The sequence below is a fragment of the Perna viridis genome, chromosome 9 (genome assembly GCF_037379345.1).
Source record: "Perna viridis isolate PV_CMFRI_1.1 ecotype Kerala chromosome 9, ASM3737934v1, whole genome shotgun sequence".
In the NCBI taxonomy this organism is placed as follows: domain Eukaryota; kingdom Metazoa; phylum Mollusca; class Bivalvia; order Mytilida; family Mytilidae; genus Perna; species Perna viridis.
In genome coordinates, this window is record NC_142453.1 from 19,117,412 (window position 1) to 19,140,978 (window position 23,567).

Genomic DNA, 23,567 nt, shown 5'->3' on the forward strand with positions numbered 1-23,567 from the left:
TTAACTAATTGAATCACCAGGCGTCGATTTCACAAGAAGTCGTAAGTGTAAATTTGATCGTAAATCATGACGTCACAATGCAATTTTAGTTTATTACGTCATTACTTACGATCAACTTTCACTTACGACTTTTTGTGAAATCGAGACCAGAACTATAGATTGAAGAAACAATATCATTTGAGTAAACGTACATTGTGTTATTGTAGAACCTTAATGCAAGTAAACGAACAATTATGACAAGGCATGATACCAGAACCAAAAATGACTAATGAGAGAATTTGTTTTTCGAAATAAAACAAATCAATAATTAAATAAGAATGTACCAATCCGTCGAGTTACATTTATACATGTTTTATTTTCTATCTTACTTAACTCATTTAAATGTAAAGTTACAAGCGCAATATTTTCGACCTTTATTGTCCTAACAGCAAAAAAAAAAAAAAAAAAAAAAAAAATCGGCAATTACTTCGAATGATTGCCGATTACCACAAGCGTATTAGATGACGGTTACATAAAACTGATAAGTTTCTATTATATATCGAGATACGAAAACAAACAGTCAATAATAATGTAGTAGTCTCTGTGAGAATCATGCAAATTCTGTAAAATGTAATACCCCCTCCCCCCCAAAAAAAAAAGACTACATTTTTTTATTTGTTTTTAAATTGTGTGGTGGATCTATATGATGAAATGTATCATCATCCATTTCAATTTGTCTGCTCATAGGAGACATGCACATTGGAAATCCAATAATTACTTTTTTTTAATGTTATTTACAGAGTTTTCTCTTTAAATTTTGAATTTTATAGCATATTCTGTATCATTTTTATCGCCTAGGAACATGGGTTATATGAAGAACCAAATGTTGATTTCAGTTTACTATGGCAATTCAGACAAAATATCAAAAGTAAAAATATGAAGCTTTTCACCAATGAATCAGTTTGCATGATTCTTAGCTGGAGTATCTGTCAGCATGCTTCTTTTATGTTACCATATGATATAATTTGTTTTATTTTAATCCATCTTTTGCAATCTCAATTTTACTCAAGGGATGTTAAAAAATCACAAGATGTATATCCGATAATTGATATTTCTACTCTGTGTCGAAATTGGTCTGTGTACTCATTACATGAATCCTTACCTCAATTTTGGGGTTTTGGGGTAACTGAATGAATTACAAATGTAACACATCAATATAAAAGTATAAAATCTTTAAATATCTCCAGCCCCTTCAATTGAATCATTTAAAAGGAATTCAAACACTACTTGTTGCTCCAAAATTACGTTCTTACGTATCAAATTTGGCACTGACCATACTGAAATTCCACTATTCATTGGGCAAAACGAAACCATAATAAGGACATAAAATCTCAGGCACTTGATATATTGACTGTAGTTCTTTACCATATTGTGGTCTTCGATTTTGGGTATCCTTTCGTGAGCTACCAGAAAATGTTTTTTTTTATTATTATTCTTCTCAACTAAGAAATACAAACAACCAAGCAAAAAGAAGAATTAAAGCAATCATGAATCATAATAGACCATAAGGCTTGATCATACCTGTAGTTTTAGCCAAACAAGTTCTATCACGCCAGGTTTTCCATATCATAAAAAGTATTCACCTGGGCTATATCTACCTAAAACATTACCCTGCGAACATCCTCGGTGCATTGGAAAATAAAATCGTAAGTAATATATTCTACTACATGGAATTTAAATACGAAGTTCTGGTAGATATTAGAACTAATTCAATATTAAATGAATTTGAAAGATAATGTATTGGTGAATATGTTATCTCACAGAGAAAAATGTCGCCCTCCCAAGCTCGGCAATGTAATATTTGCTCCGGACAGTATTTACCAACATGAATTAAGTAAGTCTGCTATGCTTCCATCAACTTCAAATAAATAACAGAAATATAGAAAATGAAACCCTGGTTGATTAGAAATATTATATTTTACTACCTGCAGTGTCGGAGTACCCAGAAAGAGTTAGCGTGAAGTTGTTTGATTCATCCGTTACTCCAAATGTCGTATCCAATGCATAAGATGTATTACCATCTGCGTCTACTAAATCAAATCTAACCATGTATCTAGTCCTGGAAGTTATCATGTGAAGATTGTCGTTACCTGAATGGGAAATTAAGGAAACCTAGATTGCAACAGTTATAATAAAGAACCAAGGATAGCAAATGAATAAGAAAAAAGGACACTTACAAAAAACAAATATGAAAAAAGCAAAATAACTCGTAAATCTAAAAACAAAACGTAAATGACCAACCTGGACGCACCTTAACTCTTCAAGAACTGACTGGATGCACCGGTATGGTAAGCGTTCTCTGTTTCTCCATAAACACCGTTAAATTTGCCATCAATGGCACATTAAAATAATAACTTCGTTTACTGTAACATGATTGACATACCTATCCAGAATTCACCTGACATTTCTCCAAAACCAATTTTGTAGTCCTGCCAAACTTTGCTGAAGTCAACAGAACCGTCAAACTTTCTGCTCACCACCTGTAAAAAAATAATCAAGGGAACCTAGGTTATAGCGGTAATTAGGAGAATGTAATCCAGGGACAAAGACCAGGCATGGAAAACAGACATATACAACAAAGAAGATTAAGTAACTAAAATCATACATACAAAGTAACAAAAGCAAATGAGCAAATGGGACACTAAAAAGTGGGAGCATGGACCAGGTGCACCGGTAGGGTAAGCGTCCTGTGCTTTTCTAGAAACACCCGCCGAGCTGTTCACAAAAAGTCAAGATCGGAGTAGACAAAAGAGGGAAGAAAAACTATGACACGTTGAACAAATCAGTTTTCATGGCGCAGATGGATACACCGTAACGATCCACGATGATGACCATAAAATTTTTGTAGTGAAGACTTCAAACTTGTAGCAACATAACCCTTCTCCAGAAGCCTATTTGTTTGAATTCTAGCGCGATACAAAAAGTCTGCGTAGTGAAGCTCTAGCACAACGTATGAATTGTGATATGAATACTCCATACGCAGGTGTTGAAGGGATGTTGCCAAAGATGAAAGGAAAGTTGACAATGTTGAATGAAAAATCATCACGTTTGCCGTTAAGTTTGGTCAATAGTTTTCCTTTGCCATCGATTTCTAAGTGTAGGTCAAGATATGAGGCTGACTTCACAGTGTTTGTAGTATCTCAAGTTCTTTTGGGTAGATGCGATGCATTAAATCCCCAAAATTAGGATTGTTTAAAGATAATGCGTCATCTATATAGCACAAACTGAGATTAATGGATCTAGCTAAACGAAATTCTTTCTTTCGGATAGGATCAGCTATAAAGTCAGCCTCATAAGAGTGAAGGAATAGGTCAGCAAGTAAAGGAGTACAATTTGTTCCCACTGGAATGCCGACCGTTTGTTGAAAAAAAAACGCGTCAACCACACTGGACAAATATGTTGTCGATTAAAAATTCCAGCATTTTGTTAACATCTTTTTCTGTATATTTGGAAGATTATTTGGAATTATTTCTTACAAAGTATGAGGAATCTCTACCAAGAACTATATATAACCATATATAACCATAACGAATAATTACAAATAATATGTTATTGCCAAGACGTAAATTGTGCACAGAGAGGAGCGTATTATACAAAATAAACACATCTATGATAATTTATGCTTGCACGTGGATTTGACTTTTCAAAACGTTTGTTTGAGGAACGTTAAAGCAAAATTTTATAGACATTGTTTGCAGTCATGTTACGACCATTCTCTCCTTGAAATTAACATTAAGGAAAATTGCAATACCAAAAACGCTTCACAATAATGCAAAACAAAAACATAGATGGAAAAGATTAAGCAAAAAACAAACCATAGGAAATCAATGAAACCAAACAAAACAACAAAACCGAAAAATGTAAAAAAATAACAGCAAAAAAAAAAAAAAAAACAAAAACCAAAAAACAAAAACAAAAAACAAAAACAAATATTCGAAGGTATACAAAACAATAAAAATTAGAAAAAAAATAAAATAACGAAATAAAAAATAAAATATTCGGATTATATTTTTCCAAATTCAAATAAAAGTAAAAATGATCACGTGGTTCTAATGACATTTGTATCTGACATGTGTCGAAGTTACCATGATACAACTATTCTCTAATTTTTGACATTTTCTACGATAATTTTAGATCCCTATGGGAATTTATAGAGTTGCAGGAATATGTCTTACTTTAAGGTTTTGACTGAAATATATGTTGCAGTCGCCCACATAATAGTTATCATGTCAAAATTAACATTTTATGAAATAATTCTAGATATTTTTAAAAATAAAAAAAAAATATTCGCACTCATATATTTTGCATTTAAGAATCGAACGATGAGCGATATATCGGGAAATTTTATTGCATATTTTAAAATATCGGAAGGTCCTCAATTACATCACATAGAAACGATATGTTGTAAGTATTAAGAACAGTTTCCATTATTAATTGTACTTCCTGACCTAAATGACGGCATGCAGAATAGATTGGTGTCATTAACTTACCAGGGGTACGGCAGATTAGAATGGTCATTTTTTTTTTGTATTTTTTGTCATGACCTAGGGGAGTTGCTGTTAGATCTGTCAGGGAACAAGGCAAAACGTGTCCTGAACCAGGGCGGCCTCTGTCAGACCCTGTCTAGGTCTGTCAGGATTTAAATTATATCCGTTGTCTAGAACAATTTTCCTGCCGGTTTCTGACATAATTTAAGAAAAAATGAAAGTTATCACAACTGTCGATGGATAGTTAATGTTACATACAGTCCAACTTCCAATTTCTGTTGTCATCATACAGAAAACGCTGATTTTGATGTCATCATTATTTGGGGTGATCTGGAAAATCCTACTCATCGAGTTCGATGGCAGCTCACTGCAGTCACATGGTAGACGTTCTGATGAAATTAATCTTTGCTATTTTAGTTGACAATGGTGAATTTTATATCAATAAGGATGAAAATAGTTTTGAACACAAATAAACCCGTTGTACAAAAAGTTTATCGCAAATACGTTTTGGAAAAAGAAAACCTAAACCAGAAGATCAAAATATTAGTGTAATGTGGGTATTTCTAGAAAAGCAGTGGACATTTACCCTGCCGACGCTTTTGGTCAATGATGCCAGTTTTTAGTTGAATCTGAGTTGCTCGTTTACGTTTTTGCTTTGTACGTAATATTTTGGCTATTTTGTGAATTTTGTAGTATGTGTGTCAGTTTTCCATGCCGATCGTTGTCCCTGGATTAAATTCTTTTGATTTCCGCTAGAACTTTGGTCTCCTTGATTACCCCCTAAATAAAAGATGCTATTTCTTTGTCTGAAATATTCACAAATGTTGTTCTGTTTTATTGTACTTTTGTAAATCTGGAAATATGCTTTAATTTGTGCCTCCGTGTCTCCTTTATAACATCAACTCAGTGCACTTAATTCCAAACTAAAAATCGTACAATGATAAATGAAAAAAAATCACAGATAGACGTCGGTAGAAAGAACGTAGCCTTTAACATGGTTGTATTTCTACTAGGTTTACAACAACTCCACTTTATATGAAAAAAAGCATTATTTCATTTAAAGAAACTGCAATTTATTATTATGCATTGATGCCTTTCAATATTTTTATACAATATTTGTTGAGTTACATCATGGAAATCTAGAATGTAATATATTAATTTTGAAATGTATCTAAAATTTGAGTTGAAAATAAAAATAAATACAGGCAAATATCTCAGTGACGTACAAATGCAGTTAATTTCAAACTCATGATATATAAACACTTATATTAAAACTAAGAAATATTTTTTGATTATATTAGATATATTGTTTACGTACCTATTATCTATTTAACTTGTAAATCAACCGTTTTGGTCAAGTACATTAACAGCAAATTTGCAAACATTTGGTAATTAACAACATTTCTTATTTTATTTTTCACCAAGTACTATCTTGGAGCAAACGTCTGAGCAGTATAGATCCAACCAAACACACAACACGTGGTTAACGATCAGATACATTGAATTACATTTTTTAATGTCTTATAACTTATGTAAAACATTCGGTACAAAAATGCACATAACGTTAAACAGAAGCAATTTAAAGGAGATCATATAAAAAGTAAAAGATACCGTTTCCTTTCATCTGTAATATGCTTGATCCAGTGCTTTGTAAAAAAGTAAGAAAGCATTTTGCTGGAAGACAGGTACGAGTTATGTTGTTGAATTCGATTGAGGAGTATGAATTAGATGTTCCAAACATGGCACATTCTATCAACGTTGAAGTTTTAGAACCGATAAGTTCGTGATTTAATGAAACATATTTGTTATCACATCATAATTAAAGATTGTAAATGCAGCACATAGAAACCGGAAGCTTCCAAAAAAACACAAAACTTGTGTTCATTTTTACTCTCAAAATATGTACATCTGATATATCATATGCTTAGACATGAAATCCACCGGTTTACTCACAATGGATTCAATCACATTTTCTAATTATATAAAAGATCCAGGACGAATGGAATGGCGCATTCCTTCATAAGAAAATCAATCTTACAAGCATTTAATCATTGGACTTTTCATAAAATCTGCAAATCATTATTCCCATCGATGCAAGTGGTGAGTTTTTGATGGGTTTTATGTAACAAAAATGTATTAGTAAGCGTGTTTGTTTAGTTTAGTTTAATGTCAGGAGAACTAAATTTACAACATAATGTAAGCTTAAGACAAAGACCTATATTTAGTATTAGTGTAGAATAAAGTATGATTTATCGAAATTCGGTGCACCTGGTTCATGCTCCCAGTTTGTGTGTGGAGTCCGAGTTGCTAATTCACTTTTGTTTCTTTGTATGTATTGTTTTTGTTATGTTTTGTTATTTGTTGTTTGTGTCTATTTCCCAAGACTGGTATTTGTCCCTGGATTACATTCTTTTGATTTTTCGCTAGAATCTTAGTTCCCTTGATTTCTCATTCAATGTCCATTAGAACCTATCTATGTAATATTATTTTTTTTTACAGTGGAACATTTCTAATGAAAATTTAAAAAAATCCGAAAACCAGTCCTTTTTTATATATCAATTAATTTTATTTTGAACCTTTGGGTACCGAATACTTGCAACCGAACAATATTAAAAGTAAAAGGGGAGCGGTTGAAGCAGGTTTCTTTTGTCAGATGGTATAATCTATTGTTTTTTTATTAGTTGTGTTAATGAAAGGCTACATTTTTGCATAATCCTGGATTCGGCTTCCATTTTGCATATTTTGGCTTGAATAACTCTTTATTTATAGAGTATGATTTACATCTCGACCTTCCTTTGTGGATGGTTGTAATGATTCTGACGTCAAGATTTAAAATATACAGCATTCATTTTCATTGGTTGTTTTAACCTGGTGGTCATTCCTTTTGTACTTTGAAATTTGACTTCGGTATTGCCAGTGAGGGAGATTGAAGACATTTTGAATTTCATGTCAATCTGAAACTATTTTCGACTATTTTGACGAATTGTGTCAACTCTCTTCTACTATAATTTATTCCTGGTGTCATCATGCTTCTAATGCTATGTTTATTTTATTACTTGGCTGTTATTTATTTCATATTTAAAGTGTATCTGAATTGAGTGACTAATTAATTGACTCACTGACTGACAAATTTATGAAATATTAAAATAATTTTAAACTAATCGAAAGTAATTAATTTAACAGAGATTATATTTAAAACCATTAAGTATGAATATTAATTAACGAAAACAACAAGTTTGTTAAAATACAATTTAATACAGGTATATGTGATTTCTATGTGATTGTACGTCTTTGGCATAAATAGCTGTAATCCTTTTTTTTATTTAGGTTTATCCATATTATGATGTAGGCCATGTTTAATGATGATCATGTTATTATCATGTGCTAATCCTGAGGCCATTGTTTGTGTTCTTTGGACCACAGTGTGAGGTAAGCATCGAGTTTGTTTTGTTTGCTTTGATATTTTTAGTTTGCTTATTTTGCTCCGTTTAGCTTGCTGATATTTTAACCGTTTATGCACATCCTAACGTTTTTGCTTTGAGCTATGTAGATGCTATATTTGCATAACTTTGTAGTGTTTTCCTAGTTGAACAGCTTTTATAACTTATGAGTAATATGTTTCAATCAGTTAGATATACAGTTTGTTTTGTCATTAGAATAATGAGAACAGTTAATTAATTTATAATTTTCATATTTTTAGTTGTAATTTTCATTTTAAGCACTTACGTTCTCATAATATGTTTTAGTTATCTTTCTTGACACATTGTTATAATTGTGTATGCTTACTTTAAGGACTTTTCAAAACTGGATTAACAATTCAATAAAGAGTCCAAACACCCTGATATTCTTTTGATTTAATTTAAAGGAATTACAATCAAATCATCATATATTAATAATAAGTCGTTACATGGACAATTGAGATACATATAGTTTCTGTTCATATATATATATAATCACTTAAACACGAACCATTTATTCATACGACAGAATGCCTGTGTACATGCATAGCAATCAGCAGCTTTTAATCGATTTAAGTAGTCAAATGAGCACGACGCTGTTGATCCAACTTTACTAATTTCGACTGGTGTTTTTTTATGTCGAGATCATACAAGAAAAAAACTTCAACAAGCTTCTTCCAAGTAAGACCGTTGATTGACGAGTTCTGTGCCATAGGGCCGTTCATCGGCCCAAAGTAGTACTCCTTTCAGTGCAAGAGGTCAAATTAGTGTTGTTTTCTTAACGTCACAGTAGCAAGGCCTTTGTGACGACGGAACGTGACATTGAGAGGTAAAAAGGAGAGGTCAATTATATATATTTTAATTACCTTGGTTGGATGACTGGGGGGGGGGATTGGGTGGGGGCTAACGTCAACAATTTTTTTCTTGTATGCATTCTTGTTACAGAATTTAAACATTTACGGTAACATATTATCTTAATTAAATGCTTATATACCCTTTAGTGCTCGACAAGATGTTACATGAATTCAATAAATAGTGTTCATGCATTCATTTAAATATATGAGCCTTTTGAACATTGCAATTCAGGGAGACACCGTTTGCCTAAACGAATGAGCAAGTCATTGAACACAATTTAAACGACAAAATAATCATCAAAATATCTTAGAAATCTTAAAACATTATTAAATTCATACAACAGAACATTTTTCGAAGACTGTTATCAAATAAAGCCATCAACGTTGGTTCGTTACTGCAAAAGAAATTGGTTCAGAGAGGAGCACAATGAGTTACCAAGGGAATGCCAACAACCTGTGTGTTCAAATTCCGAGACAGAGGCTGGTAGCTCCTTCGTCCCTGTACTTTGTTTGAGGTAGGAAATACAAGGACCTCTGTTTCAGAGATTGCTCTCTGTTTAGCTATATAACATGGACGTTTTTATGATATTCCTAGAAACAATAGATTGTGTTAATTGTAACTTAAATGACATGAAGATGAGATGAATCTAACCATACAACAATATATTTGTGATTTAATTTGAGAACTATAATTCCATATCTCATAGATTTGGCCTAAAATCATATTTCTTTATATGAATTTACAATGCAAGAGTTATTTTAGATGCCCAATCTATAGCAAGATTGATAGAAAGATAAATGGTGAATGAGTTGTGGTAATCGCACTCGTTGCAATAACAAATTATTATAAAGTCAAATTGTAATCATTTGCAATAAAAACAGGAGACAAACATGGCGCTTAAAGTGAAATCGGAAGGACGACACTTGAACAAGTCAGTATCAAATACACCAAAATAAAACTATATGAGTAGCAAACACTTAAGCGAAAAAAACAACTACTTAAATACTAATACATAAACGAACAACATGATGCCAGAGAGGGCTTCAGTCAGTTAGTGTGGGTTAATTCCTTCTCATTAAAATTTTCTTCTTGAAAGCAGAAGAATATCTATCAAAGTTAGAAATCATATATCAGTTTATCAATTCAGAATCAGTCAGTACCTTTTGATCATTTAAGTCCTTGTGACGACCAGAATGTTTGATGACTCATGAACTTGTCCAAAGGGGTTTTTCGTCTGAAGCCTTGTCATTGAAAGTTTGAAATGGCAAGTCGTTCTGTCATAAAATAAATAATGCCGTCATTATTTGTTTTAGGGAGGAAAGAAGTATTTGAGATTAACTGTAACTTCATTGACTATTATAATCTTGCTAATCTACTTTTCAGACAGACGAGTTAATCAAAGGTAAAACAAACATGGACATGATGGAGGATTACCATAAATATATTTATATAATAAATAAATAAATAAATAAATAAATATATTGATGAACAATCACCTTTTTATGATCAGAAACATTCACAATGTTGGTGCCGTTTGTGATTATTTCTTAGAAGCCTTTTGATTTGGTCGATGATATTGAGGTATGTACTATTTGAGGTTATAAAATATGAAGATAAAGTGTTTCATCATACCGGGCACTGCATGAGAGACTAACGATAGACGTTCAGTCAAACCGGAAGAATTAGTTGCACTCTCTTGATCTGGCACGCTTAATTATTTCTTTTTTTAAATAGACAACTGTTTTACCTATGCTATCTCGCCCTTTAAGCTATTGTTCCTTCATAACAAACGTAAGAAAAATGCAATAGTGTGATGCTAGGTTGTAGGCTGAATCTAAATCATATTAACAATACGTAAGTCCAAAAGTACGTTGGAGTCTGTGCATTAGTTTAAGCTTGGTGACCTGAATGTAGGTATGTATGAAGTTGGTGTCTTTTAATAAGCATACTTTTGGTGACCTAAATGTAGGTATGGAGTAGGAGTCTGTAAAGTAGATTAAATTTGATGAGCTGTAGGTAGGTACTTATTTGGAGTCTGTAAATCTGTATGTTTTGTGAACTGTTGATTTATACTTCGTTCAAGGTACCTGAAGTAATCGGGAGTAAGTGTATGTACTAAATTGTTTAACTCACAATACAGATTAGATTTATATCCGATTCGGCCCTGATATTATATTTAGTAAAATGGTAGCTTATTTCTGTTTGTAAAATATGTTTTATTGTGTTATTAAGTCTCCGACCACGAAGTGTTGGTGACTAATTGTTTTTACTCCGTTTATTATTATTTTCATTATTATCATAAACTAATAACTAATAAAACTAAACTATTTATACCCTTTTCGAAATATCATCGAAATTATAATCCAGAATTATCATTCTATTCACCTGAAAAATACATAGTTTTGAAATCTATTTCAGATATGATTCATAAGATCAAATTATACATTATATATTATGTTATATATTTCTATCAGAACAGTTATTTAAAAAGTATCCTTAGATATCGTGTTTTAATTCTATATACCCTTATATTGTATTAGCAAGAGTAAATAGTAGTTGGCAACAACATTATAACGACCAATACAGAACTGGAACTCGATAGAGAAGTTTTGGACGAGCTTATTAGTCAATGTGTTGTTGTAATTGATGATAGAGCTGAGATGAAACAGCCAGCGGCGACAATACAGAGAAATAGAGTTTTACTAGATATTATAACCAAAAGACCCTTCAACACATTTGACATATTCATAGACGTTTTGGCCAAACATGAGAATAATAATCCAGAAATTCAAGATTTAGTTCGAAAAGTTCAAGAATCAAAAAAGCAATCAATCGTGTACAGCCATGATCAACCTTATCGTGCTGTTGCTGGTGAGTTGAACTTAAATATATATATATACCTTTACCACAGACTCATAGTTGATATTAGGGCTTGTCGAAACTACATTCATACAATGTTGGGTTGCCACATGATTAAAATAATTACTACAACAGTTTATGATCGTCGTCATGAAACCTTGAAATGTTATGGGGTTGTTATCCTTATTGGTACAACCGATTTGTTCAACGTTCTATATTTTTCGCCGTTCACAGACTATAGGAAACCACACGGTCTTGTAAAAATAAAAACTAATGGACTTTTTTAGAAGATTGTAAATTATTAATAGACGGCGCACAACCTATGACGAGTAGAACATGTGACAAATCAAATAATTTATTTTTTTATTATTGCAAAACCATGTACAACTAGGAAGCAAACATGCGAAACACTCCCCATGTGAATATAATAGGTAATGCGTCTATAGTCAATGATTTAACAGTTTAAGTGTGTTTTATTGTTTTGCAGGTGTATCTGATACAGTGGTCAAACTACACAAGAATTTCAACACAATCGTTCATGAAATAGATAATACTACAACCAGACGTATCTTGGATTATTTAATTTCGGTCGGAATAATTGATCACGAAGAGAATGAGGAAATAGCATCGTGTACAACCCCCAAACAAATGAACAGATGTTTATTATATGTTGTCAGAAGGAAAGGGGATAAAGGATTTGAATGTTTACAGAATATGTTTGGTCAATTGACTGGAGACCTTTCACAACAAGTTGGCAAAACTGAAGTTACAAATATGGATAGAATGTGGATTAAAACAGGTAGATGAAAAATATTAAATTTAAGTGTCAGATTACTGCAAATCATTTTATTAAGAACAATTTGCAATACCAATACTGCTTCTCACAAGACATCCGTTGTGATTCTCGATTCATTAAAGTATAGTCTAACAGGATGATAATATTTGATAGAAAAATTTTAGGGGGTTTGCTTTATCGGTCAATCATATCGTTGTGACAACCGTTGACTTGTTTTGATGGCGATTTTTTTCTATGATCTTCTTTTGTAATTTTTACTTTGAGAACGATAAGTGTTTTGGATATGTTTAATCAACATCACGTATCGAGTAATGTATTTATAGACAAGACTATTTCTCCCTAATGAATTGAACAGTGTCAATTTTAGTACATGAACATTATACATGTCTTAATTTTCTGCTTCCAGTGTTATTGAATTTGATTATACTAAAGCCGGGGGCTAGGCGCTCTGCCCACAGAGCAACTGGGATGTGTGCCCCAGGTGGTTGAATGGGGTACCCCTGGCGTGTTACATGCTGGGGTTGTCAGACTATAGAATTGTGAAACAACAACTAAATAATAAAAAACTATAAAGCAAATATAGTCTTTGTTCCATTGTTTTGAATGTAAGAAATAAAAACAAAACTTCGCAATAAAAGTGCTTATTTTTGTATGACCATGAATAATCCCATTTCTGAATTTTAACAAACAGTAGCTGAATGTTGTACTTTAAACAGTTTTAACATATAGTCCATCCGCCAGATTCAGCAGTCATCTTTCAGAAAACTTGAATGGTTTGGTCATAATCTAATTGTACATAGTAAATACCACCTTTTATGTCTGATGGTTAGTCAGTACAGTCGCATATGGATATAGTTGTACCTCCATTCCTCGCTTCCAGTTTTAGCCCATGCTTATTTACAATAGAATAATTCCAAAATACCCATAGAAACCCTTTTGATTTGTTTTGTTATTTCACACCATAAACAACTTCAATTGCATATTCTGAATTCTTCAAACTATATGTTTGACTGCATTATTTCAAATTTTAAAATCGATTAACACTTTATTTCAATTTCTTCATTGTTCCCCTTCAAAATTCCCATTTTCACATCCTCCGTTTTACCATTCCTCATCCACTCAATATTTCAAACAGGCCGTTCCGCAGGGTGTTTTCCAGAAAATTTTAACAAAAATCCTGTTAAATTTTAAATGTTTCAACCTCCTCATAAATCTTTTATTAAACATTTTTAATTTTTAACAGGAAGAGGCTGATAGCAGCCCATTATGGATTTTAACAGAAATTTTTAAGTTACTTTATTTTATCCGAAAAGTGCTTTGACAAATTATATGAGATCGTTAACATATTTAAATTTTGACCCGAAGCAGGATTTTTACAAATCCCATCAAGATTTTGCACTTCATTTGCTATTTCTCCTACATATTAAAAGGTTTAGGTAAAAAAAGTCAGCAATTTACAAAAAAAATCATTTTAATATACGCTTTCAAACTCACAATAAATCTATGGCTTCTATTTACCTCTTCGTCCTTGATACTTAGATCAAAACTGAGTGGTATCATTTAATCATTTCATATCGTAATGGTAACGTAAACCAAAAAGTACAAAAGAATGACAGCAGTAATGTTATATCAAAATCGGACTACGAAAGAGAAGAGAATAGACATTACACAAAAATCTAAACTATTGTTTTTTAACACAATGAATGGTCACAAAGAACATATAACTAAATTACCAATACATGATTGACGCAAACAGTATTTGTAATTTCTTGAGATATAACCCAAGAGAATATGCATGATTTCAGTTTTGACAGTAGAAAAAGCGATGAATATATTAGAGCTAAGATAATGCAAAATCGATAACTACAGTGTACAAACATTACCTGCAGCTATCATTGCACAAGTTGGTACATTGAAATAGATGTAAGATAACAGCGTTGTTTTCGTCTACCTATTTGTAAACAACGAGCGATCAGGTAACCGAAAAGTTTCAAGCTGCTCGCCAATGTCGTTTTCGATATAAGGTAAACAGATATGCACATTCACAAGTGATATTGAAAACAATGTAATGTGATTGTAACAGAGGACTAGTTCAATAAACTGAAAAAAAAATCAAATCACATGTAACCGTAGTCTATCATATTTTCATTATTTTATCAAATGTATCTGATTTTCTTATCTGAATGGAAATCTTAAGATACATGTAGGGGACTTATTCTAATGAAAGTGACGTTCCTATCTTAGGACGAGCTCTATTGTCTCACTCTCACATACGACTGAGTTTAACGTTACTTATGCTTTTCTATTAATAACGGGTGAAATTTGAAGATTTAAAGAACGAATATATCGTACCAATGGGTTTCCTTCTAACCCTCTATAACTTAATAAACTTTTTTATGTGAAATGTTTGCCCAATTACTTTGCTTTGCCTTGAATCGTTGAAGCTTCGGCAGCAATCCTTATCGGAAAACATTTAATAGCTGAAATACAATCTCAAGCTGTATTTTCATTTTCAACCAACGCGTATAAATAAAAGCTATCGTACATATCACATTCCAGTAATGACGAGAATATTATTGTTTTCAAAGTATTTTAATTTAATTTTAATTGTTATCTGTTGTGACGCTATAATGATAGACAGTTAGCGACAAACATAAAAACAAATCGAATTCAACAAATATTATAAAATGTTTTCATTGTGCTCTTAATACAAGCAAAACAATTAACTGTAGTGTCTAAGCAGGATTTTGTTCAACTAGGCCCGTGGCGAATTTTAGATTCTCATGTCAATTATCCACTTTAGTCGGACATTTTGTCAGACAAGAAATTTATCTTAAGGTGATAGATCGAGGGTAAGGGACATAACTATTAAATATCATTGGAACGTTTTTATTCAGCATTTTACATAAATCTGGTGTAAGCATCAAACTAACTTAGACTAATTTCATTATGTTTCAGATGAAAGCTTGATAGGCTTTGGTGAAATTGAATATGATACGAATATATCACTGATTTCAAAAGATGCAGTCTTTGAACCGATCCGCGAAACAATTTGACAGATCGATGACTGTTGACTGATTGATCGCTGACGGATCAATGACCGATGACCGGTGACCGATCTTATCGCAGTTTTGTTATGTAAAATGACGTAAGATGTGTTTGAAATAAAATAAATGTAAAACAAAAGTATAAATTGATGTTTAAATCTACTACATTATGTAAATATGTGTAAATTGACAAAGAAAACAATAACAACCGTAAAATACAGTAACCGCCCTGTAGTCATGTGATGCGATCACCTGTTTAAGGGATCGGTTTGACGGATCGTTAACTGACCGGAAACTGATCGGTGATCGAGGACCGATTGTAATTTTTGTTGCACGGATCGGTTCAGGTACTGTATCTCCTCTACCTTAGGTCTACCTCCTTAACATATTATATATGCATTCAACATTCTTTTAATATTTTAAATAACAGTTTCATTTTTGTTGCTTTTTTGTAATTGAATATATATAAAGTCTTCAACGGTTCTTTCTTCATACAACTATGTAAGATAAGAAACTGCATTTTCCAATAATGCCATTAATTTGCTGATATCATATTGCAATCAGCAATAACTTGGTATTGTAATTGAAATATCTGGAACAATTATAACTTCATTTATCATTTATGAACAAATACAGTAACCGCCCTGTAGTCATGTGATGCGATCACCTGTTTAAGGGATCGGTTTGACGGATCGTTAACTGACCGGAAACTGATCGGTGATCGAGGACCGATTGTAATTTTTGTTGCACGGATCGGTTCAGGTACTGTATCTCCTCTACCTTAGGTCTACCTCCTTAACATATTATATATGCATTCAACATTCTTTTAATATTTTAAATAACAGTTTCATTTTTGTTGCTTTTTTGTAATTGAATATACATAAAGTCTTCAACGGTTCTTTCTTCATACAACTATGTAAGATAAGAAACTGCATTTTCCAATAATGCCATTAATTTGCTGATATCATATTGCAATCAGCAATAACTTGGTATTGTAATTGAAATATCTGGAACAATTATAACTTCATTTATCATTTATGAACAAATTCTTTTACCACGTCGCAAATAAAAAAAAGTACAGGGAGTTTTCTGAGCTACAACTGAAATGTGTTTTCCATTTCACAGTAGAGAGCTTTGGTATTTTTGTTTTGATTAATGAACGCAAACTATTTAATCTTGTTTTTATTTAAGTATACATGTACAAGAAAATGATGCAGTGTACAAAACTTGTCGGAAAACATTAATGATGATTATTACGTTAAAAGTTACATAACATAAAATTACTCAAATTCCATTGTATACAATGTAACAATAGCATTTATCTTTTTGTTTTATTTGCTTTTGTAGAGAACCACTTGATGAATATCATAATTCATCATTGTCAAATACAAATCAAAATTCATCCATGTCAAATACAAAGATAATTGCTGCCGTATCACAAAATGGTGGCTTGAGTAAAATATATCCTTTTGATGGTTTCAAATATATTCATCGCCATAACCACCCCCTTTTTATACCGAACTTCAAATCAATTGTACTAAATACAAATAAGCGTCATTTAACTTCATTTGAACTGGGCTTAGGTTTAATGCAACTGTATCTATCTTCAAATGAATTAACGACAGGCTTATTTCATTGAAAAAAAGGTACAATTCATTAAAAGTCATGTTTAATTAAATTGCACCTATCTTCAAATTGATTTAACCCATCTTTTATTAATTAAAGATAGGTTTAATTATTTGAGTATATGCGTATTTGTCGTTTTATAGTAATTAACCATAAACAACATAATCAATACCGTCATAAATGAACAAAACAATGATAATAAATAAATAAATTCTGTACTGTACGGCTTGAGCAACATTGTTATTTTCGCTAAGCCGATTCTATTTCTCCAGGGTTCCCACATCATGTAACGTTGCCCTTCTTTACATCGCCCATATTGACCAAGAACATTACACTGTGAACAATTTTTGTACCACCATCCAAAAATCAACCGTTTAGCACAGTATCCATATTGGTCTTTTGTCAAAAAGGCCATACCACTCAAACTTTTTGATCTGTAGTTTTTCATTGAGTTTTCTGTTTAACAGATAAACAAATTTAAAGATGAATGTCGTCATGGTCATATGATACTTGACTAAAAAATAATGCTTTGGATGTACAACCTTAATTAACTTCAGAAAAATACATATTTAAAATTAGACTCAGAATATGGTCAATTTCTACAACAAGTCTGAAGGAGTAATGATGGGGACCAATCTTCAAGCATTAATCGAAATAATTCATTCCAAGAGTAAAGATCAAACTGGGAAAATACGCAAACAGAACAAATAACAAATGTAAATAAGCTCAGATTCTACTAAAATTTGGGAGCATGGACCAGGGAAGCGGAAGAGTGTGAGTGATCTGCTTTTCTTGAAATACCATAAAAAATAGCTATTTTGTAGATTTTTGTTCATGTTCAGCAATTGTTCAACAAAAATTGATAAATATGTGAATTTAATTTTGTCTTTTAAAAAACAAAAAATCAGAATGCAAAGTACTTTCGTTTCGTGATTTTTGTATGAAAATAAGACCGAGACAGAGCACTAGTCATTCCGCTGTTTTTATTATTATTATTATTATTTATATAAGATTTAACTCGAGCTAGGAACAAGTTCCACACACATTCGTTAAATTAGGGCGTTGTCCGACACTTGTGCTCATAATCTGGTTATTCACTCTGTCAAATTAATGTCATATTGTTATTATTCTCAAGACGACAAGTAAGGGAAGAAAGGTTGTTTTATGCAAGTAAGGGAAGAAAGGTTGTTTTATGCAACACTAATATTTTGCGCTCTGAAATAGTCCTTTTTAATAAATTTTGTTTGTCTTTTTAGTGATGAAAAGGCAAATATACATTTAAACTAAATCAAACCTGAATCGTACTGGGCTCCTGATGTCACATCGTTCGACAAGGGGTATCTGCCCCATACATTGGTTTCGTATTATAATATTAGTGGTACACTAAATAGACGTTCCGTTTCAGTGGTTATTGTTAAAGAATATTTACGAGTTAAATACCCAGCCAGAATTGTTCTGATATGTTTTCAAAACCAATTTTGTAGTCTTGTCAGTCTCTGTTGAAGTCAATAGAAGCACCAAAACGTCCGCTTACACCCTGAGAGAAAAACAATAATGTTAATTGAGTCCTTGCTCTCTTATTAAATTCCGTTTGCATCCAACAATGATTTGAATCTCGGTGCACTTGATTATGTTTATCTTGGTGCCCCTGGTTATGTTTATCTTGGTGAACTTGATTATGTTTATCCTGGTACCCCTGATTATGATTATCTTGGTGCACTTGATTATGTTTATCTAGGTGTACTTGATTATGTTTATTACTCTTAGATACAGCAACATTTTTGATTTCTACCCAGAACACGACATGCCTTATAATAGACGTTAAAATCAGCCCCGTAACATGGAGCAAATTTATTTTCCTGACCAGAAAATGCACACTATTCCCTTGATACAGGATTCACTTAATTTACGTTGGGAATTTTCAATGTAGTGCAAACTTTACACGGTCCAAATGTGCTTTTTTATGTTTCCATTTATTTATCATACGAATTTTGCCCTTTCCCGAATTGCAGAACTTTATCAAATATGAGACAAGTTTAAATGATATGTCATATACAAACAGTCCGTCTAACTATCTGGCAGGAAACGCTGACGGTGTTACCACTGTATATGTTATTGCAAATTAGCTTGTGAATTGTACTGCTAATGTTTTCTGACAAAGCGGTTTTCCTATTTGATATAAAAATACTATGACGTCAAGCGGTTAAATGATTCAATGAAAATAACCTCCAGACCTATGGTCTTCAGGTGTTCAGATTTTGCATGATTCTTACAAAGACAAATACTTAATTATTACACACTGTTGTTAAATGATTCTAAAACAAATTATTTAAATTATTGTGTGTTTTGTTTTTTGTTTTTTTTCGTTTTCACTTGTACAGTGCCTGTATCTTATATTTTAAGTTTTTTCAAAACACTTTCATGCTGATCTAGGACACGAAACCCAAGCACAGACTTAATCACAACTTGCTAACTGTATAATAGGGCTCTGTCTTATTTTGTGGTGTAAAGAAAAATATATAAATTGTTTCCTGCTTTTTTGTCGTGTTTTGTGTTACTCTTATCACTGAAATAATAAAAATTAGATAGATTAGTTTTAAATATTAAAAAAAAACGTTATATATATACCCGTTTCTTGTAAGTGTAAAACGCTCGAACCAATATTAGTCAAAGTAGTCTGGAAACATTTAGACAGAATATAAGAATTAGTTTGGTTGTTGAATTCAATAAAAATCGTACTGGTTTGACGAGGCAAACATTGCAGATTCCATAATAGAAGAAGTCTCTATGACTTCATGAATTAGTTTCAAGGAAAGAGATAACCTTAAAATTATTACCGCAGTGCAAAACAATGAGTTGCTTAAGCTTCCAACTGTTATGTGAAGAGTATGCATGGTAACTTTAAATCAATACATGTTCAAATCATGTGTTAGTTTTTAAACAAAAGCCCTTCAACTTAAAAAACATGCGTTGTTTTTGTTAAAGAAAACTAATCTCCGGGATATAAAAAATTATTTAATTGGTATATGAACTATTGTCATAGTTATTATATTTGTATATTTGCACTCTCTACAGACATCATCCCCGATTAGTTTTTTAGAGAATCAATTATGTTTGAACTGGTATATTCTTACATATGGCTTATTCCTCATCGATTATAATGATACTAGCTGACTGGCGTTATTGATATAAATGTAGTTATTTGTATTAAAAAGGGATTATTGACACGGGAATCGTGATATAAGACTGATAAAGTACGACAAAAATAAGATTTAATACTAAGCTGATCACAAACGTTTTCTGGTAATTTGATTATAAGTACATATAGTTTTATCGCGTTCTGCTGCACTTGCTCTGCTCATGAGTACCCCAGGACAATTCGCAATAAGATGTAACTATTTTTATAAAATAATATTTAAATAAACTTTCCCTCTCCCTTTTAATTCTAGAGAGCACGATTACACTATTGCGAGTTATGTAGTTACAATATTCTAGGACTTTTGAACTAAAAACCAGGCAGTCTATGGTATTGGCGGCATCTCTTGAATTCCATCCTACAATGTAGATACTAAGAATTTTAGGGTTTTAATGTAATATAACCTCAAATGTTTATTATCAGAGGTAGACATAATAATATCAGTGATAAGACCTATACTGCTTCTACACTTTTCAAAGAATAGACAGTGTAAAACGATACATCTGTGCTATCGTATTTTGGTATCCCTACCAAAGACGATGATTGTGACTTACCGTCTATGTACTGGATTCCTAAACTCCACAAAAACCCAAACAAACAGCGCTACACATCTGGCTTGCAAAATGTACCACCAAACCTCTTTCAAAACTTTTAACTTCTTCTACACACAGCTGTCAAAAGGGGTCTCAAGTGCTACAATAACACTTTTTACTCCGATAGTTGTATTAATTCAATGTGGTTCCTGAAAAAAATTAAAGATCTCCTGGAGACCCTCAATGCAAGATTATCAGAATATAATAGCATCAGAGCCTATGATTTTCAAACAATTTATACTTCTCTTCCCCAAACAAAGCCCGACTCGAAAACATTATACATCGTCGATTCTCCAAACAGATGGTACACCCAGATACAAATATATAGTTCTTGTTAGAGATTGATAATACTTTGTTAAAAAAAATTAAAATCATCTTCCAAATATACAGAAGAAAATGTTTTTAAAATGCTGGGATTTTTTATCGATAATTTATTTGTCCAGTGTGTTGGATGCGTTTTTCAACAAAAGACCTGCATTCCAATAAGAAAAAAATTGTGCTCCTCTACTCACCGACCCAATCCGTCACTCTTATGTGGCTGACTTTACAGATGATCTGATCCGAAAGAAGGAACATCGTTTAGCTGGATCCTATAATCTCAGTTTCCGCTATAGAATTGACGAGTTATAGTTTAAAAATCATAGTTTCGAGGATTCGATACATAGCATCTAACCAAAGAAGTTGAGATAAAGGATACTGCTGACATTGTGTAGCCAGTCTCATATCTTGACTTACACTAAGAGATCGATGATTGTGGCAAACTATTGACTAAACTTTACGATAAACGTGATGACTTTTCATTCAGAATTGTCAACCTTCTTTCCATATTTGATAACATCCCTTCAGCACCTGCGTATACAGTTTTCATATCATAAGTGATGCTTTTTTTCTTTTTTATCGCGCTAGACTTCTTACAAGTAGGCTTCTGGAACAGAGTTATGTTGCTATAAGATTGAAGTCATCACTACAGAAGATTCATGGTCGTAATTATGAACTTGTGGATCGTTATGGTGTATCCATTTGTACCACGAAAACTGATTTGTTCAATGTGTCATAGTTCTCATTTCCTCTTTCGTCAATCCGGGACTTGACTTTTTATGAACAACTCAGCGGGTGTTTCTAAAAACAGCAGAGGACGCTTACCCTACCGTTGCACCTGTCCATGCCCCCAGTTTTAGTGGAGTCCGAGTTTACATTTACTTTCGTTACTTCGTATGTATTATTTTATTTTTTTTTATGTTCTTGTTGTGTTTGTCTGTTTTCCATGTCTTGTCTTTGTTCCTTGGTTACATTCTTTTGATTTCCGCTAGACTTTTTGTTCCATTGATTTCTCCTACAGAAAAGGCGGTCTTTCACAAAATGGGTCGATGAAAATTATAACTCCCATTGATTAAGTATCATTGATAGGACCCTTCAAATTTGCTAAATTGAACGGGTAACATTCAAGTAAAGTCATTTTGAATTTTTTGTATCAGGACACTCAAATACCCTCAACTTTTACCCTTATACTTGTGAGACGTATTTGTCTTTTAAGAGGCTTTCTCTGAGAAAACCATGCAAAATCTCATTTTTTTTTACCCAAAAGTCATTTTGCATTGATTGAAAATTTGTGTTGGGGTTGGAAGGTATTAAGTTAAGATTCCCAAAAATGCTAATTATTATTGTCAAACAATGTTCTATTTATAGTAACTGTCATTTTTAAGTAATAACATAATTTTATTGATTTTCCACCATTTGTCATCATTAATTTTAGACTATGTTCAATGTTAAAAGATGAAAGTGTTAGAATGTTGAATACAAAATAATTTTGAAAAAGTGTAAAAACGGGGCTCTTTTAAGTTAAAGAAAGTCAGTTGTAAAGTTTATATTGAAAATTGGCACGCTGCCAAGTTAATGAATATTGTAGGGTTTTTCCTTCTGTTTTGATATGTGTAACTATAGTTACTTTTAAAAGATCAGTGTTGCTTTCAATTACCTATCTGTAAAATGTCGAGCTTGGATTTTTACATTTTCATAACTTTTTATGCGCATGAAAGTAGAGGTATTTTTCGTGGAAATTAGAAAATTGTTTATGTGCCCAACACAGACTGCTATTTAGCATGAATTATAGCAATGCTTTGAAGGCCTTGAGAGAACACAGCACGACATTTTTTAATGTTGCAATATTTGTGTGTAAAGGATAGACCAAAATGGTGACTGATGTATTGAAATATAGACAGAATCACGGAAACTCTAACGCAAGTAATGGATTAAATAAATACAAGTAAGACAAATGTACTGATTTAATCATTATTTTATAAAAAAAAAAAGAAATCTTATAGCCCAAAACATATCGATTACTACTACAAAAAGTATATATGTACATTTTGTAGTTGCACATGTACAAAAATGTACAATGTATCATGGTGCAATGTACTGAATTGGCATGGAATAAACCTGATTCCCAATGTGGTGAATACTCTTTGTATTTTGCAGTACAACCTAATCCCTTTTCGGTTTTGGGATTCAGTGTCCGTGGCTGTTTTTTTCTGATTTGGCCGCCCAATGGCCACAAAGAATTAAGTACAACCTACAACAAACATGGAAAAATACCGACCATATATTTTGCATT

At 32.2% G+C, this 23,567-nt stretch overlaps 1 protein-coding gene across 1 annotated transcript; it reads left to right on the forward strand.

Annotated features, from left to right (window-relative positions):
• Nucleotides 1–9,864: 9,864 nt before the first annotated feature.
• Nucleotides 9,865–12,505, forward strand: LOC148607205 (uncharacterized). Its single transcript, XM_088543502.1, has 3 exons — nucleotides 9,865–9,889; nucleotides 11,426–11,710; nucleotides 12,153–12,505. Exons 1-3 carry the CDS (start codon nucleotides 9,865–9,867, stop codon nucleotides 12,503–12,505), a joined length of 663 nt encoding a protein of 220 aa, XP_088399628.1.
• Nucleotides 12,506–23,567: the final 11,062 nt, after the last annotated feature.

Excerpts from the sequence above, each read along its gene's own strand:
- LOC148607205 (XM_088543502.1), top strand. The coding sequence starts at position 9,865 with ATGATGCCAGAGAGGGCTTCAGTCA. Across the intron at positions 9,890-11,425 it reads GCCAGAGAGGGCTTCAGTCA|AACTGGAACTCGATAGAGAA; the intron begins GTTAGTGTGGGT and ends CGACCAATACAG. Across the intron at positions 11,711-12,152 it reads ACCTTATCGTGCTGTTGCTG|TTAACAGTTTAAGTGTGTTT; the intron begins GTGAGTTGAACT and ends ATAGTCAATGAT.